At 50.0% G+C, this 15065-nt stretch overlaps 4 protein-coding genes across 4 annotated transcripts; 2 read left to right on the plus strand and 2 right to left on the minus strand.

The window, feature by feature from the left end:
- The first annotated feature begins 885 nt into the window (after nt 1-885).
- STEHIDRAFT_124984 (uncharacterized protein) lies at nt 886-2511 on the plus strand. Its single transcript, XM_007309170.1, has 5 exons — nt 886-1234; nt 1308-1405; nt 1500-1718; nt 1875-2044; nt 2108-2511. Exons 1-5 carry the CDS (start codon nt 1037-1039, stop codon nt 2167-2169), a joined length of 747 nt encoding a protein of 248 aa, XP_007309232.1. The 5' UTR covers nt 886-1036; the 3' UTR covers nt 2170-2511.
- A 518-nt stretch (nt 2512-3029) lies between these two features.
- Nucleotides 3030-4119, plus strand: STEHIDRAFT_171775 (uncharacterized protein; the record flags this gene model as incomplete). The annotated part of the gene is made up of 5 exons (XM_007309171.1): nt 3030-3284; nt 3359-3399; nt 3499-3523; nt 3594-3690; nt 3746-4119. 5 exons carry the CDS (start codon nt 3030-3032, stop codon nt 3826-3828), a joined length of 501 nt encoding a protein of 166 aa, XP_007309233.1. The 3' UTR covers nt 3829-4119.
- A 5225-nt stretch (nt 4120-9344) lies between these two features.
- Nucleotides 9345-9717, minus strand: STEHIDRAFT_66136 (uncharacterized protein; the record flags this gene model as incomplete). The annotated part of the gene is made up of 2 exons (XM_007309081.1): nt 9345-9623; nt 9685-9717. Coding segments are annotated over 2 exons (312 nt in total), but the record flags the coding sequence as incomplete, so codon positions are not given.
- A 1151-nt stretch (nt 9718-10868) lies between these two features.
- On the minus strand, nt 10869-13838 carry STEHIDRAFT_124987 (PSS-domain-containing protein). Its single transcript, XM_007309172.1, has 14 exons — nt 13622-13838; nt 13559-13566; nt 13435-13499; nt 13265-13375; nt 12825-13086; nt 12666-12749; nt 12535-12600; nt 12443-12457; nt 12257-12302; nt 11975-12006; nt 11660-11851; nt 11464-11576; nt 11238-11409; nt 10869-11158 (listed from the first exon to the last, which is right to left on the minus strand). Exons 1-14 carry the CDS (start codon nt 13749-13751, stop codon nt 11075-11077), a joined length of 1380 nt encoding a protein of 459 aa, XP_007309234.1. The 5' UTR covers nt 13752-13838; the 3' UTR covers nt 10869-11074.
- Between the last annotated feature and the right edge of the window lie 1227 nt (nt 13839-15065).

Here is a 15065-nt window from a genome sequence, read left to right on the forward strand (position 1 = left end):
TATATATTATGTATGGGCTCCGCTTTGGAAAGTACTAAAGAGAAACTTTGGAGACCTCCAAAGGCGACTCTATGCATTTTCTTTAGAAATGCCGTACAAACGCTAAAGATAGACTTTGGAGGACGCTAAAGGCTGTCGAGCACCTCGGGCTTGCCTTATGTGGCAACCCCGAATCTCTTTAGCACCCTCTAAAGGTAATTCAGAGAATAATCAATGGAACTCACTATAGAGCTCGCTAAAGCTTTGCTTTAGAGAGCGCTAAATTGGCATCCATATATAATATTTTGACCAATGTTTAGATTCCACTTTAGCTGGCTCTAAATAGTGGTTTCCCCGTCGTGTAGGTTCTGTGGTGTGTTGTTGGTGTCTCTGTTTCGATGTGCTGTTTTGCTATCGTACCACCATGATTACTCCTTGGAGGGCTTCTGGCCCTTCTGATTCTGATGTCCCCCGTCGCGTTCTCTGTTGAGCATTGGCGTGCCTTGGCGTTCTAACTCTGCTCAACGTTCGCAATCATTCCTGTTCACCGCCCTCTTGCCATATATTGCCTCATGTATTTCTGGATTTGAGTTACATGTCTCCGGTCCCACCGGGAGAATGCGCGCCACTCCAAGGCTCCAACATTTTGCCCACACTTTCCCGCCTCCTCTCGCTTGCCTGAACCACAGTAAATATTCTCTACTTCACATATCTGTAGCAACATGGCTTCCATGAGGCGAAGTGGCATGGTTCTCAGCAGTATGTAGTGAGAGAACGATAAGAATCTTGATATGTAGCAAACGTGCACAAGAATGGGGGTATCGGCGATTGAAGCGGTGGCGCCAGCATGCGATCCAGTGCGCTACACTCTGATAATATTCTTCATGTCACTCTATCCCTGCCACCATCACAACCGCCTTGTTTCCCTCAACTGTTCTTCGTTCTTCTCTCTTCCAATACCATCACTACCGCGAGCTTGCTGTCTCTAGTCAATTGTTAGCTCTTTGCTGAGTAGTCAGCTTACTACTGTGGTTAACGACCAACTTCGACAACAATCATGAGCTGGGTTGTGCTATGGCTGTCTCTGTGTTTCTTTGCGTTACCAGTCACGGCGGGTCCAAAGCTTTCTGGACAAGATCAGACAGCTTTTACTAGTGATTCATCGCCTAGTGAGAACAACAGAGGGAAGGAGAACGGGACGGATGTGAGTACGGGATGGGTCGACCCCAGGATCAATGGAGGTCGCTTTCTGGATGTGCGTCTTCCCCGAGCGTTGTTTTCATTGTGCCGTATGGCTGAACTATGTTCGTGGAATACGACGTACCTAGTTCACTCTACCTCATCTCGGTGAGCCATTGAACGTCATCATCTCTGGGCTCTCGGATCCATGGATCCTCACCGAGGACGGATTCCATAACTACGCAAAGTACGTTCCATACAAAGTTTCTTTTTGGGCTCTTACATCGAACCCTAAACTCTCCCCCGTTATTGTTTCTCCTTCCTCCGATGTATACGAACAGGTCTATAGGCTACTCCGAAGAATGTCTAGGCTTGCATTACGGGAACATCCACGAAGCGGACCTGGGCGATGGGGACGGTCGGAAGGATGAGCTATACCTCGCGCGACAGTACTACTTTCCGATATGGGGGACGTGTTGGGAGAGCTTTGCGGGTGGACATCATTTCAGGGCGTGGAGGCAGAATGGGAGCGCGGCAAATTCAGGGGCGTGGTTCATTGGGTGAGTTATCACATCTTGATTTTTCATTTATCCACGAATAGAGGGTCTGGCCCAATATCTTCTATTTGCTCGATATTGTTACACTTTGATACAGGTATTTCGACGTTCGTGGAATGCTGATGGTCATTTTCTGGGTGGCATGCGGCAAACTTACAGGGCCTCGAAGGAAGAGCACTCGCAGAAGAACCACATGATCGTAGAGGACGGGTACAATCTTGGACGCGATTGGCTCGTCGAGAGGGCGGAGGCGGGCAGTCATTTCAAGGGTATCTGGTGGAAGGCGGATGTCGAGTGGCGGGAGGGTTTACTAGACCCTGGCCATGAAGGTTCGTACTTGTCACGCCACACTTGAGTCAAGTTGGACTGACCATCATCTGTCGGATTAATAGGCGTGAACCATGGTATAGACGTCGACGGTCGTGTCGCCATATTGACTGTTAACCGTGTTTGAAGCCTTTCCGCTCTGATCACCGGCGCGCTGCCTTGTACCTGCTGTATACCCTACACCATGCCCAGTCTCTCGTCTAACGCCCTTGTAGACTCACCTCACGACTTTCATCTACCTCCTCGCCCTTAGACTCTGGAACTCTCGTCTGTATATATATGTATGTCCTGTACTTACCTTATTTTCTCATGATTTGCTCGCTCGTTGTAGTTTATTAGTAGTGGCTGCCATTTGTGCCTCTGCGCGCTTACATAGGCGGCATTATGTTTATATCACGACTGGGTCGGATTCTTTCTTGGTCTCGGTGGTGGACGAGACTTGTGATTTTTATTGCAATAAACGGTTGGGTGTTACTTCGGAACTTCGTTGGGCCAGAGACTTGTGAGCCTGCAAGTACGCCACATGGGTGCGAACTCTACACGGTGAAGTCGAAAGATACTACATAGGAAGCTCAGGCACCAGGAGTCGGACGCAACGATTCATAACTCTCAACGCCGGTGCTTCGTATCACAGACATCCATGTCCAATTCCTCATACCACCTAACCTTCGAGTCCACCATCTTCGAAATGTTCTGGGTCCTCCACCAGACCATGATCAGATCCAAGTCGCTTACTATGAAGGTTCCAGTAAATTTGAGATGGTGTAAATGATTACGCATAGTTGGATAAAGAAACACGATTTAATCATAAGAGATGTAGATGATACTTGCAAACTTGACCAAAAACTTCATGGGCCACCGAATACTTACACCAAACACGCCACCATGGCGGAGCCTGAGAGTATTCAAGGTCCGATCCGGCCCATTCACTCGCATCCATTGACAGCGACGACGACCGAATAACACCCTTCATCACCGTCTCTCACAATGTCGCACCGGTCGACGCCAACTTCAAGCGTGGAGGCCAACGGCTACGCGTCTCCGTCTGCCTACTCTCACTCACACTCATACTCCCACTCACACTCATCGACACCCGTGCCCGGGACACCCACGACTCCGATTGCAGGAGGAAGTGGTGCAAAGCCAAGTGGTGGTAGTGGACAACAGGCTGCAAAGCCGAAGCCGACGAATGTGTTTTCTAACGATGGTTCTTTTTTGGAGAGGTTTCAGCGTATACAGAAGGTGTGTCCTTTCTCCAGCAAGTTGACGGAGACGATGCTCATTGACTCGCGCGATGCGTTTTGTTCGTGACGTAGGATGAAGAAGAGAAGAAGAAGCAGGATGAGACGTTGGCGAAGTGCGTTCATACTCTCCGTTTTGTTGTTGTGTCTGTGTGCGTGTCTGCGCGGAATGCTGACGGTGTGCGCATAATGGTGTGGCGTATTACGTCTTCTAGGAAACGCAACTTTGACGATCGATTTGTGAGTTCTTCATAACCGTACATCTCATTACTACCGAACCTTACTTACACCTCTTGCACTGTGTTCTCAGAAAAAGAGGGGCAAGCGTCCACCTCCCGATTCTTCCGACTCATCGAAAGCTCCAGCCGATCCTCCAGCGAAGAAAGCTAAGACCGAAACGCCCATGAGTACGTTCTTTCCGTCTCCAGTCGTCTCCCACTTATCAACTTACCGGTCATGCAGGTCAATACGAGAAGGAAGTCAAGAGCTACGCCGGACGAAGTCTCAAGGACGACGGCATCGGTGTACGTCCCCTCGTGAAATAAATAAATAAGCACACCGCGAAATCGTTCTTTCGTTCGTTTATTGATCCAAATATTGTCGTGTCTCGAGCATTCTGGTGAGTCTCCTCGCTATTCACATCTCGTTCGACGGCCAGGGTGGCGCCTTCCCTGATATTTCGTGAGCTAACGGGCTTAGATCGTCTTAAAACGCATCCATTGCAGCTTTTCTTGGACAATTGCAGCTTTATTGAACTTCATATTTCTTGTCGGTGCCAACACCGCTGCTAGGGTTGGTGCATGTATGATCCGGGACTACTTACTGCTTACCGCAGAGAATCGCAATGCAATGCAAGACAATCGTGTGTCGTATTTCACTTTTGGTCGTGGCGTCCGAATTTTTCTAGCGAGGGTCATGAACGATCATAGTCGAGTTATGAAAGAGCCGCTAGTATCGTTCAACAGCCAATCCTTGGTTCTGCCTGTATCGCAGTATATATCTACTGTGCTACCAACCTTCGAATCTGTCGAACGATGCGGTTCACCGACTACGATGACTCATTCTGTTTTGGCCGCAACACTCTTTAGCGGAGCCGACGAGAGGGTGGCGCGATATCGGACTTGAGCACCCTCGGCCGCCGTCAATCGTACCGCATATTCTGATGTGACAAGGGATATGTATTTGTTCCTCACTGATCCGACATCAATGACTTCCCAAGGGACCCGACCGCATTGAGTCCATAGACGAATAACTTACGAAGAGACAAGTCCAGCCGATTTGGTTGAGCATGGGTGATCTTCAGTTTTAATTGTTACTTCTATATCTTCGCTGACGTTCGGCTAAACCTCTGGTCTGTACCTAGGCAGAACGGTGAAAACCATAGCTTGGGAGAGCAATAGTTGTATGAAGGATGGAGGAGGGCGTTAATGCGACGGTTCAGTGGAAGGATACCAGGAATGGGATGCCGGAGAAGTCTCGCGTGAGCGGGACGTGTCCGCACCATCGAGAACGGGTCAGGCTTCCATTGTTAGAGCTCTTGTTCCACCAGACATATATCCTGAACTGACCATACGCCGTCCTGCAGTCATCTACCGTCGGACTCCTCTGTTCTGCTTCTCCTTTTTGTGTCTCTTGCTGCGAGCCACCATCATATCGCCCTAACTTCACTCGTGATACTTTGGAATGGCGATTTCGGTACTGACCAATCGGGCAACAGTATCCAGCACCCTCACTATTAGTTTTGCACACACACCGACATGTTTGCACGGCGAAAAGCTCTATAACTTTGCTTTCGATGTGACCAACGTCATCGGATCGGACGACTATAATTTAGGATAAAAAGACAGCCTTCATAAGTACGTAGTTGTTCTCCAACTCTTGGCAGATGCAACCGGCTAATCTCTTCGTCGTTCGTTTCTTTCCATTCGACTACCAAATCATCGCCTACAGCGAGCGAGGATATGCTTCATTGTTGTTGGGACACATCCCCTCCCATTTCAAGGTCATAACCTGTGCCATAATGGCAGAACATGAGATTGATTGGCTTGAAGGGAGATCTGAGCACATACTCACATTGGAGACATGACTTCTTAGAGTCGTTACCATGTAGTGGATACCACCATGGGCAATACCGTCTCAGACCGCAAAATATTCCCAGGCATAGAACGAGCTCGGGGCCGGGTAGGTCTAAAAGCGAGTAGCTCGCTTGCTATGCTTGCTGTCGAAGACGAGGGTGCGGCTCCAGCATATGCCGATGACGGAGATGGCTGAACCACTGAAATGTCCACAGGAGTTGTACGAGCGGAATGTGATATCCCCGTTACCATATAGGCCCCTGGATGTGGTGACCTCGTCCGTGACCTTACTGTAATTGAATTGGATGATCTTGCAGAATGACTATAGACGGGATCTCCAGATGGTCCGTAGGGAGATTCTCCATTCTGTGGCGTAGACGACGTTGTCGGTGGCGGCCTTGAATCGTAAGCGTACTCTGCCGCACGAGATGGGCTTACCAGTGCATACGTTCTTGGTCTACCGACGTTGGTCCCCGGGTAAGTCCTCCAATTTGGCTTTGGTGGAGCCGCACCTGGGGACGGAGGCGAGGCTGGCCCGGGGCGACCCGACGTGACCGCGAGATAGTTTGCAGGGCCCTCAACATGATATGGCAGTGAATTCTCCGCCGACGCTACTGCGTGGTCGTTGAGAACTGAATCGGCCCACTGATGCCGCGAATCAGGCAAAGGCGGGATGAAGAGGGGTGACGAAGATCTGGGCAATTCGCTGGCTGGCGAAACGGAATAACTCTGTGGCTGGGATGATGGGCTTGCAGGTCCCGGCGATGGCGAATGCGCTTGTAGTACACCAGACGTTGCCGTCGACATCGACGTTGGGGTCGGTAAAACTGTAGCCTCATGTGGCGGGAACGATGTGGGTGGACTGGATGGCAGTTCTGGTTCGTCATACGGAGCCGGATGGAAGAAATTCTCGTGCACCTCGGGAGGAGTATATATGCTATAGCCCTGTGGATACGTAGGTGTGGAAAAGAGGGAATATTCATCTGGTGAGTCGTCCGGGGGGAAATAGGACGGAGAGAAGTGGTACGCAGAGGAGTGGTACGGTTGTAGTGGGACTTGAGCTCTCGATGGTCGTGAATAGGGCGACCGGTATAATGAAAGGTCACCCGGATACGGTCGACCGGAATACACCATCGATAGTCTTACGGGGGTCTGATTCGGAGCAGCATGCATTGGATCAGACAAAGACGATGAGACCCATGGTGGTAAAGGCAGATTCATAGGTTCGTTAGGATCGCGCATGGGCTGTGGGGTTGCAACAACTTGGGCGGAATGGGGACTCTGGTTCATGGTCGACACAGGTAAGGCGTTGGAACGTCTGGGAGGGGATGGAATATAGGCTGCCGAGGTTGACGGCGATGAGAAGGAAGTGGGTACATGGACTGCAGGGTCGCTGTTCTGCGCTGGACGTCTCTCAAAGGGATAGGGACCCTGTTTCGTACTCAATGCAGGCAAGGCGTCGGAACGTCTGGGAGGGGATGAAACATATTCCGCCGACGAGGCCGACGGCGGTGGGATGGGAGTAGATACTTGAGCAGTATGGTCGCTGCTCTGCGCTGGGCGTCTTTCCCATGGCATTGGTAAGAAACCAGAAAATGGTGTACGGTTCGGCCGCGGTGGTATGAAAGGGGGTGAGGATGCTCTGGATGGGCCCGCGGTTGTTTCCGTAGGGAGGATATTGCTTTGGTTTGACGCAGGAGGGGAAATCTGGTATACGTTTATCACTGAAGGTCTTGTGAGCCTGGAAGCGAGTGGTGGGGGCATAGCCGGAGGAGGAGAAGCGCCTTGCGACAGCGACAATGAGCTAGGCCTTGTGCTGTTGACAGAGAACCTCGTATGATTTGCATGCCGAGGTGTACTGTTTCCTGGAACTGCGCGCGAAATATCTTTAGGGTAGAATCGACGAAAGGACGAAGGGAAAACAACTGTACATACCTTCGTCTTCAGGTGCCAATGTTTGGAAAGCCACCAAGATCTTAGCTTTGACTCTGTCCCGATGCCAACGAGCGGAGCTCCCAGCACCAAGCTCAGCGCTTCGAACCTGCAGGCTAGACGCCAGTGGGCGCCATAGCTCGGTGGTAAGCCGTGCATTTCCCGGAAGTTCTCGGCGAATAAGGAGAACGAAATGGATTATCGTGGTTGAAAAGCGACACAGAGAGGAACACTTTTTGCCATCATGGTTGTATTCGACGTTGTGTAAACGATGGCTCCAAGCATTGTGATCGGAATCCAGCCGTTGCAAGAAATACACGATTCTGATTATCAACGTGGTGATTGGCTCAAGCTGGCTCTGATCTCGAATCCCCACGATGCCCTTCACTGTTAAACTTGAACGTAGCTGTATGAGCACGAACTCCAACCAGTCCAGTTTTTCGGTAGCAGAGGCTCCGGAAGTGTCCTTCTCGAGCTCGGTGGACAGTGCGTCCAACACGAGGTCTACACCTCGAATGATGTCCGCAACGGAAGTACCGCCTTTCATGACAGACCATGAAATAACCCATTGTACGAATGACTGCAGCACGCGACGCTCATGCGTCAATAATCCTGGACTGACACCGAGCGTCATTACCAATGAGATTCGTTTGAGACTTCCCGCCTTGATTTTGTTCGGATCGCTATTTAACGAATGAGCGAGTGCCTTGTAAACAAGTGAAAGGGTCTCCGATGATTGTGCATCAATAAGCCGCATCATAGCTGACTTCAGGTCTTTGGTCTCCTCCCAATACTGTTGAAGATGTGAATGCAGAACTCGAGCGAGGAACGGAACAACGGTTTCGCCTAGAGGGGAATGAGACGTCGTTTTATCCAGATCGGTAAGGTCTGCGAGTAGTAGTCCTATTATCGGCACCTCTTGGGCGATCACAGAGTCATGGTACCGCTCGGGGGCATCGCTCAACGGATCGGAGCAGACGAGCTTGTGCATTGCACTAGCGAACGGACAATTCCACAGAATCGATGACCATTTCGTACCGGTCACGGTGAAGGAATATCGCTCAGCGGACTTTACGAGAAGTGGCACCAGATGCAATCTCTCCTGAGGTTTATATCCGTAACCTAACAACGAAAAATAATGTCAGCGCCATGAGTGAAGAATTACAGAGAGTCAAACCGACAGGAGCCCGCAAACTCACTTTGCCAAGGACGAATAGACTGGGAAATGATACCGGCGGCCGTGATATTGCTACGAGAACTCGCTTCGTCAGACAACATGTAAGACAGGGAGGATATTTCGTATTTCATGGATTGCAATGGGGACTGGATAGACCCCTGGCTTGAATGGCGCTGCTCAATGAGGGATGAGAAAGCGGCAACAGCTTGGTCAAGAACATCGTCTTCGTGGATTCTCTGAAGAGTGTTATGAAAGGCCACATATTCATGGTCCTCAATACTAGTACTCGATCTATACGATTTCATGTTCATCTCATCCGCTAATCCGCTGGGAGAGATTGGAGAAGCCAGCGGGACTTCATCGACCGGCCAGACAGTGGGATTAACGTGAGCACCCATTATGTTTTTCAGGCATGACCCGAGATGGAGATAGAGCGCGCGTAAAAATCGTCGCGCGAAGGCTATCACGTTCCGACCGTAAACAGCGCAGAATACGGACAGAGTGGATTGGAATGGGGATGTATCAGCAAACCAACAACCATGAAGGACAGTCCAGGTCGTATAAGCCCCGACCGTAACGGCGAGAAGCGAGGAAACTATCCCAGCAGCAAACACAGGAATGAAGGACTCGGAAAGCGGGACAGTGGTTGAAATCAGGTTGTCTAGTAGCCCAACCACGAATAAGACCACAGGTATGATCAAAAGCTGGGGAAGTATTTCGATTGCGGGAGCAAGCAGTCGATTTGCCTGTTCCCAACGACGATGAAGGTCGCCTAGTCTCTTATGGGCAGGCGTGTGGCTTGAGCGACCGAGCATACCGATATAGCCTCTACTCGTGACTGCCAAAGCAGCTACCGAAATCTGGGAATGAGATATGTTCATATTAGGAGGGCCCGAATGCAAAGTAGCTTAGCGTCAAGACTTACGCTGAGAATGAGGGATATCGACCAGTACAAGTTCAGTCGCACAGCGCTTCCATCAGGCTGGAAAGGCGTGGGGGGCGCGATATCTAGATGCGCTGTGTCTGTCCCGCTTATCACGATGAGCAATTCGGTCAGATTTCGAAGCAAATCGTTCGTCTCAGATGCCGGATCCTGTGCAAGGCCGGCCAGTGACTCTACGAAAAAGGTTGCAATAATGGCGGAAAATAGTGCAATCTGAGTGGTGTTCAAGTCAAGGTCCTCGTTCTTCGTTGAAATGTGAATATGCCAGACGCACAAAAACTAGCATAGTGTCGAGAGTGCCTTTCCATCGATCGATTGTGGGTTGGATGTGGCTCAAGTGTGAGCGAAGTAATGGACCCCAGGCAGAAGAACTAGTTGCTGGGACCGATGGGATTGGCTTTTTGGTGATATCCGCTTCATGAGCAGCAACAAGTCATGGGATGCCACAGCTTCGAAAGATCATGAAGGCGTACCAGCAGAAACCTGCGTTTCACGCATCTCCCTTAGGACGGTCAGGATCTCCTGAGATATCTCACCTACCAATCGCTCGTCCCGTTCAGTAAACTACCAGCATGTTTGATGACTAATGAACGTACCATTGGAGTTTTTCTGGCTTTTTCTTTCTCCCAGGAGCCTCTCCGTGAGTTCGATCTGCTTCTGCATCAGCTTGATCATATCCTCGAATCCAGCCGCCTCCCTATAAGAGTTTCAGCACCAACATCGTGTCTTGATCAACATTGAACTCTCAATCGGCCGAATGAGACTCACATAGACTGATCAGGATGAGATGTTCTGATAACGATGTCTGGTGGTGGTCCATAAGTCGGATTGGCCCAAGTTCCCGTAGCCATTCAAGTTGACCCTTAAAATAAGGCCTGAAGGGACAGGTAGAAATCAGCACCAGAGGATGACCACTACCGCAACTTGAGACTAGTGATGGTAACCAGTAAACCGTTGGTCGATGGTAGCGTTTCGCTGTAGACGCCGTTGTCCATGTGGTTCGTGAGGAGATACGTGATAAGCCTGGGGAAAGATGTCTAGACGCGGTGAGTCACAATACCCTACTCAAATGTTGCCATAAAAGAAGGAGTGCGTTTCTGATGCCATTCAAGAACGATGGTGGACTCTTCACGGAGGAAGCAGATACAAGGCGTGAAACAAATCGGAGAACGTGAGGTTGACTGAGGTAGTGGCCGTATCTTCACATGACGCGCGCGGCTCTGTAGAGGATGTGCCACCCGGAATAAGCCGACCCCTGATATCTTTCGTGTGCACCAAACGTCAGTACTCAGTACTCAGTGCTTACCAGTCAGTCAAAAATCTCCTTTTGACAGAAGAAAGATCCCAGGGAACGACTTTCGACACATCCTTTGATCGTTGCAGACGCGGTTATGACATCATCTCCCGCAGGATCCGGGATCGTTAGGTCATTTACAGTGGTGCTTTTTCCACTAGCAAAAAGGACTGGGTCTGTCATTGTGAAAGCAGCTCGAATACGAGAGGATCATGTGTACAATAAATCTAGGAGACAGCTCTGAATCAGACATGCATAAAGGGCCTAGAAAATGCCAAAAGGTCGTGAAGTATCACCATCATCGAGAAGGTGTTCGTGAATTGTACAGAACCTTCAGGGTATGCTCAGTTTTCTCCTCTCTTGGGGCGACCTACTGCACCTTTGGCCTTTCCTTCCCCTTTCCCTTCGTCTTATGCTGTTTACGCACATATCGTCTCACGCCAGGCAGCCCAAACTATTACATCCAGCACCAGCGCCGCCATAAGCCAGCCGTCAGAGACTTGATAATCAAATCAGGCCAACAAAAGACGCACCCTGATCAACGGATATATAGTCAAGACCGCTCCGCCCAAAGCCCAGGCATACTTGACCTTGGTCGGGAATGGTTCTGGGAATTGTCCCTTGCTGAACTTGAGAATGACAAGGAGCTCCGTCGCTACGGTGGCCAGGAGGATCCATACATGTTGACCCATTCGGATGGCACGTCTAGAGCGAGTCAAATTGATACAGCGGCAGCAACGTGGGGGAGGGAGAACGAACCGTGGATCGTTGATATATTGATAGAGCTCTCTTGTAGCGGGGAGGGCGCAGAGGAATACGCCGGCTAGTCTGGCAATCACGAATGGATGTTCAGGTTCCATCCACAACAGCGTCTGTTAGACGAGGCAAAGGAGAGTCAGCTCCGTCCTTGATGCGAATCACAACTCGCTGATGGCGGTGGCTTGTTGAGGCCTACCTTCAAGTAGAATGGATTCAACTCTGCCGCCAAAAACACGGCGAGCAGCATGACAACAGTCACATAATGGACGAATGACTGCGTTCCGTGCCATTGAAAGGCTGTGAAGTCTTGTGGCGAGAACTGGGTCAGGACGCGTTTTGTCTTGGAGCGGATGCCTCGCGATTGGCGGAAGCCGCGCCAGGTATAGTGCTACACATTCCAAGTTAGAGGTCAATGTTAGTTGATGATGGAGGCCTGAAGCAAGAACGACCGCTGGAAGGCGGGCCCAGACGGCCGAGAAGAAAACCAGCTTGTTGGGGGTGGGCCACATACTTTTACTTCGAAGTATTCGCATGCTTTCATTCCTACAACGAAAAGGGTGGGCGCATTAGTCCTTTGTCTTTTGCGGCGAGAATATACGGGGAGAATACGGGCTAGGATCTGCACCACTTTGGTATCAGAGGTCCATCGGTCCCACAGAAGATGACGGCTAAGCTTTCGCAGAAAGGCAGAGCCAAAGTGGCACAACAGGAGCCATTCCGAACCAGACAACGCCGTTTAAGACAGAAGAAAAGGAAGGTGATGAAGATGAATCGCAAAGTCGAGTGTACGCACCGAGGTACGTCCCAAGCCAGTTGCACACGAGTACGTCAAGAATCCACTGTCACCGAAATTGTCCGTCAGTGAGATCGAGTGACGGGCAGCGCTTCCACGCTCATATCCCATATCGATGGGCGGCGACCGGATGGGACGGGCGCAATGGAAGCACTGGACATAGAAGCGAAGAATTAAACTACTGACATGGTCCCACCAGCACTACATGTAGCAAAATGTGCACGAAGAGTCAGCTCAGAGAAGGGTTGAGAGGAATATGAAAACAAAGAACGACATACTTCTTCGAAGTTGGCTAATTGGTGTTGGAGGGAGTATTCGGCGAACTCAAAGGCAATGCTCAGAATCTAGACCGTACCCTTTTATGTGAGTCAAATGCTGAAGTAGGTAACTATAGCGGGGAAGACTTTACCCAGCAGAACCAGTAATCCCTCAATATCATGGCCTTGCCGAACCACCCCAATGCATGCGCCAGACAAAATATGTCTACCGCATTCTATAAAACACGGCCAAACAAGAATAAAGTCGGTCACAAGTATTACGACTATTCTTCTAGCCAGAACCCACTCACCCAAACATTTATGAGCGTAAATTCGCAATTTTCGCCGTAGCTTTTCTCCGGGAGTGGCTTGCCCAGCGTTGGATCCAGATATGTCATCATCGTTCTCGCAGACTTGAGGTCTTGGAAGAGAAGAAAGACCAATGCAAGTTCGTAGAGAAGATTAAGGCCTAGTATGATTCGCCAGAAGGCGGGATGTGGGCGGACAAAGGGGCCATCACGGAATTGGACCATCGCAAAGGCAAGGAAGGATATTATAGCGGCGTAAACTCCTCTATAATGAAATTGTAACCGAAACTCAGTTTCAAAGGAATGGACGGCATTCAATGGTCACTGCAAGGCTGCGCGCCAAGGGTAACGGAGGGCACCGCGCCACAGTTGACGCCACCCGCCTTGCAGAGTCGCTCCGACCACGGTAGGATTGGGAGGAAAAGTATTAAGGACCCACGTACACACGTCTCTTATCACCGCCCTCCTCCAGCACATCTTGCGTCATAGCGACATACGCCAACACCGCAAGACAGGCAGCAAGTGCCGTCAAAGTGATGGGCTTGTAGAAGAATCTAGTACGTATAATCAGTACAAGGATAAACTCGCACATGATGAATTGAGTGCCACGCACTCGACGCTGTTGTCCCGCTGCTCTTGAAACGGAATAGTACGGGTATAGGGCTCCTTTCGATCTGCCTTGGAATGGCGGGTGAGTTGAACAAAATATCTTGGGTTCCACTTGTAGAGCGACGTACATCATACCCTACGGAATTCTGACACTTAGTACACTGGTATTCTTAGATACAAGGAATACATACATCGAACAGGGTTTCCATGTAAGCCTGGTGCAGGTTCCGGTTCTTGGACAGGTGATAATGCCGCGTCCTCCGAGTCTTCCACTGGTGATGTTGGAGAGAGATCTGGTTCTTCCTCTTGAGAGAGAGACATTGTTTCCTCCCGTTCTCCGTCTCGATACGGCGACTAGAGGAATCAAGGCTAACAGGTCGAAAAGTCTGTACGAAGGAACAAGTTCAGTTGCTAGCGCCGGTTCGAGCGGAATGCAATGACGGTATTTGCTGCACGTTGCCTTCGCGTGTCGCGTGTGTGGCACCTTCGGCAAGTTCCGTTACACCTGACCGTGGCCTAAACCTCAAAATCGTATTCTTTCGTTACTGTGACTGAACAGGGCGGATCTGGTGAGGGGACCTCCACTTGTTATGCACAAGAGTGATAGGATGCTACTGGAGAATCTTTGGGGGGTAAATAGGTGGCTATAACAGGGCGAGGCAGACTTTCGATACGAATATAATTCCAGTTCATGTCGTCGCGGATGAAACGTTTGGTCGTATTGAAGTACACTAGACTCCCTTCTGCATTTTCTCTCTTATTCCCACTTTTGCGTGGCTCCCTTTGATGACTATTCAGTACCGTGGATGGTGCATCGAAAAACTATGACCCCGAGCATCTTCCTTACCTATCATGACGCCACATATAACTCGCGCGGTTTTAGAAAGCATCGAGTTACTCGTCCTGCATTACACTTCCAAGGCACATTATTATTTATATTCTGCTATTGGTGTGGCTACATATTTGGTCTCTGTGAGAGAAGGTTCAAGGATTAGAAGCAGGAGTGTTCGGATACTACTGGCCGTGAGCCCAACCTGTTCCCGCAGAAGGCGCGCCTATTGACTACTGTAGTTTTTCGACCATAAGTTCGTGGGAAGATTATGTCAGACGTGACACTTGCCAGACCACGGTTCGTTTGGCTGGGCCACGCGTGACGAACCAGTGAAATTGTTCGCAGTAGGGTGGCGGACCAAACCTCCCTGACGGTTAGGTACCAGGTAACTTACCATGCCAGGTCAGAGAGGGCGGTAACTTACCAGGTAAGGTACTCGGAAAGTCACCTCACGTGCAGCAAAATATGATTTTATGCACAAATTTTCTCGCGCACAGCGCGATGTCTCCTGCATGGTTGTGTGGCGCCACAGTACTAGTGGACTTTGCCTGGGAGTGCCTACCCTTTGTGTTGTGCTCATTTTTGTTGTAAGACGGAACTGTAAATGCTTGGAATTACTAAAACTACCCGCACAACATGGACAATACCTGCATGGCTAGCATTTGATAAATATTGTCATGATATTCTGACCAAGTGCCCGCAGAGCTCGGCAATGTCCGAAATATCTACCACCAATCCTCCTAAAAAGGTGAATTCGCTTCAAACTGCGGTAGAACACAATATACGTTGTGCTATCTTCCTGG

The sequence above is a fragment of the Stereum hirsutum genome (assembly GCF_000264905.1).
Source record: "Stereum hirsutum FP-91666 SS1 unplaced genomic scaffold STEHIscaffold_17, whole genome shotgun sequence".
Taxonomy (NCBI): domain Eukaryota; kingdom Fungi; phylum Basidiomycota; class Agaricomycetes; order Russulales; family Stereaceae; genus Stereum; species Stereum hirsutum.

Excerpts from the sequence above, each read along its gene's own strand:
- STEHIDRAFT_124987 (XM_007309172.1), bottom strand. The coding sequence starts at position 13,751 with ATGTCTCTCTCTCAAGAGGAAGAACCAGATCTCTCTCCAACATCACCA. Across the intron at positions 12,750-12,824 it reads TTACGCTCATAAATGTTTGG|AATGCGGTAGACATATTTTG; the intron begins GTGAGTGGGTTC and ends CGTGTTTTATAG. Across the intron at positions 11,852-11,974 it reads GCGAATACTTCGAAGTAAAA|CACTATACCTGGCGCGGCTT; the intron begins GTATGTGGCCCA and ends TGGAATGTGTAG.
- STEHIDRAFT_124984 (XM_007309170.1), top strand. The coding sequence starts at position 1,037 with ATGAGCTGGGTTGTGCTATGGCTGTCTCTGTGTTTCTTTGCGTTACCA. Across the intron at positions 1,235-1,307 it reads ATGGAGGTCGCTTTCTGGAT|TTCACTCTACCTCATCTCGG; the intron begins GTGCGTCTTCCC and ends CGACGTACCTAG. Across the intron at positions 2,045-2,107 it reads ACTAGACCCTGGCCATGAAG|GCGTGAACCATGGTATAGAC; the intron begins GTTCGTACTTGT and ends TCGGATTAATAG.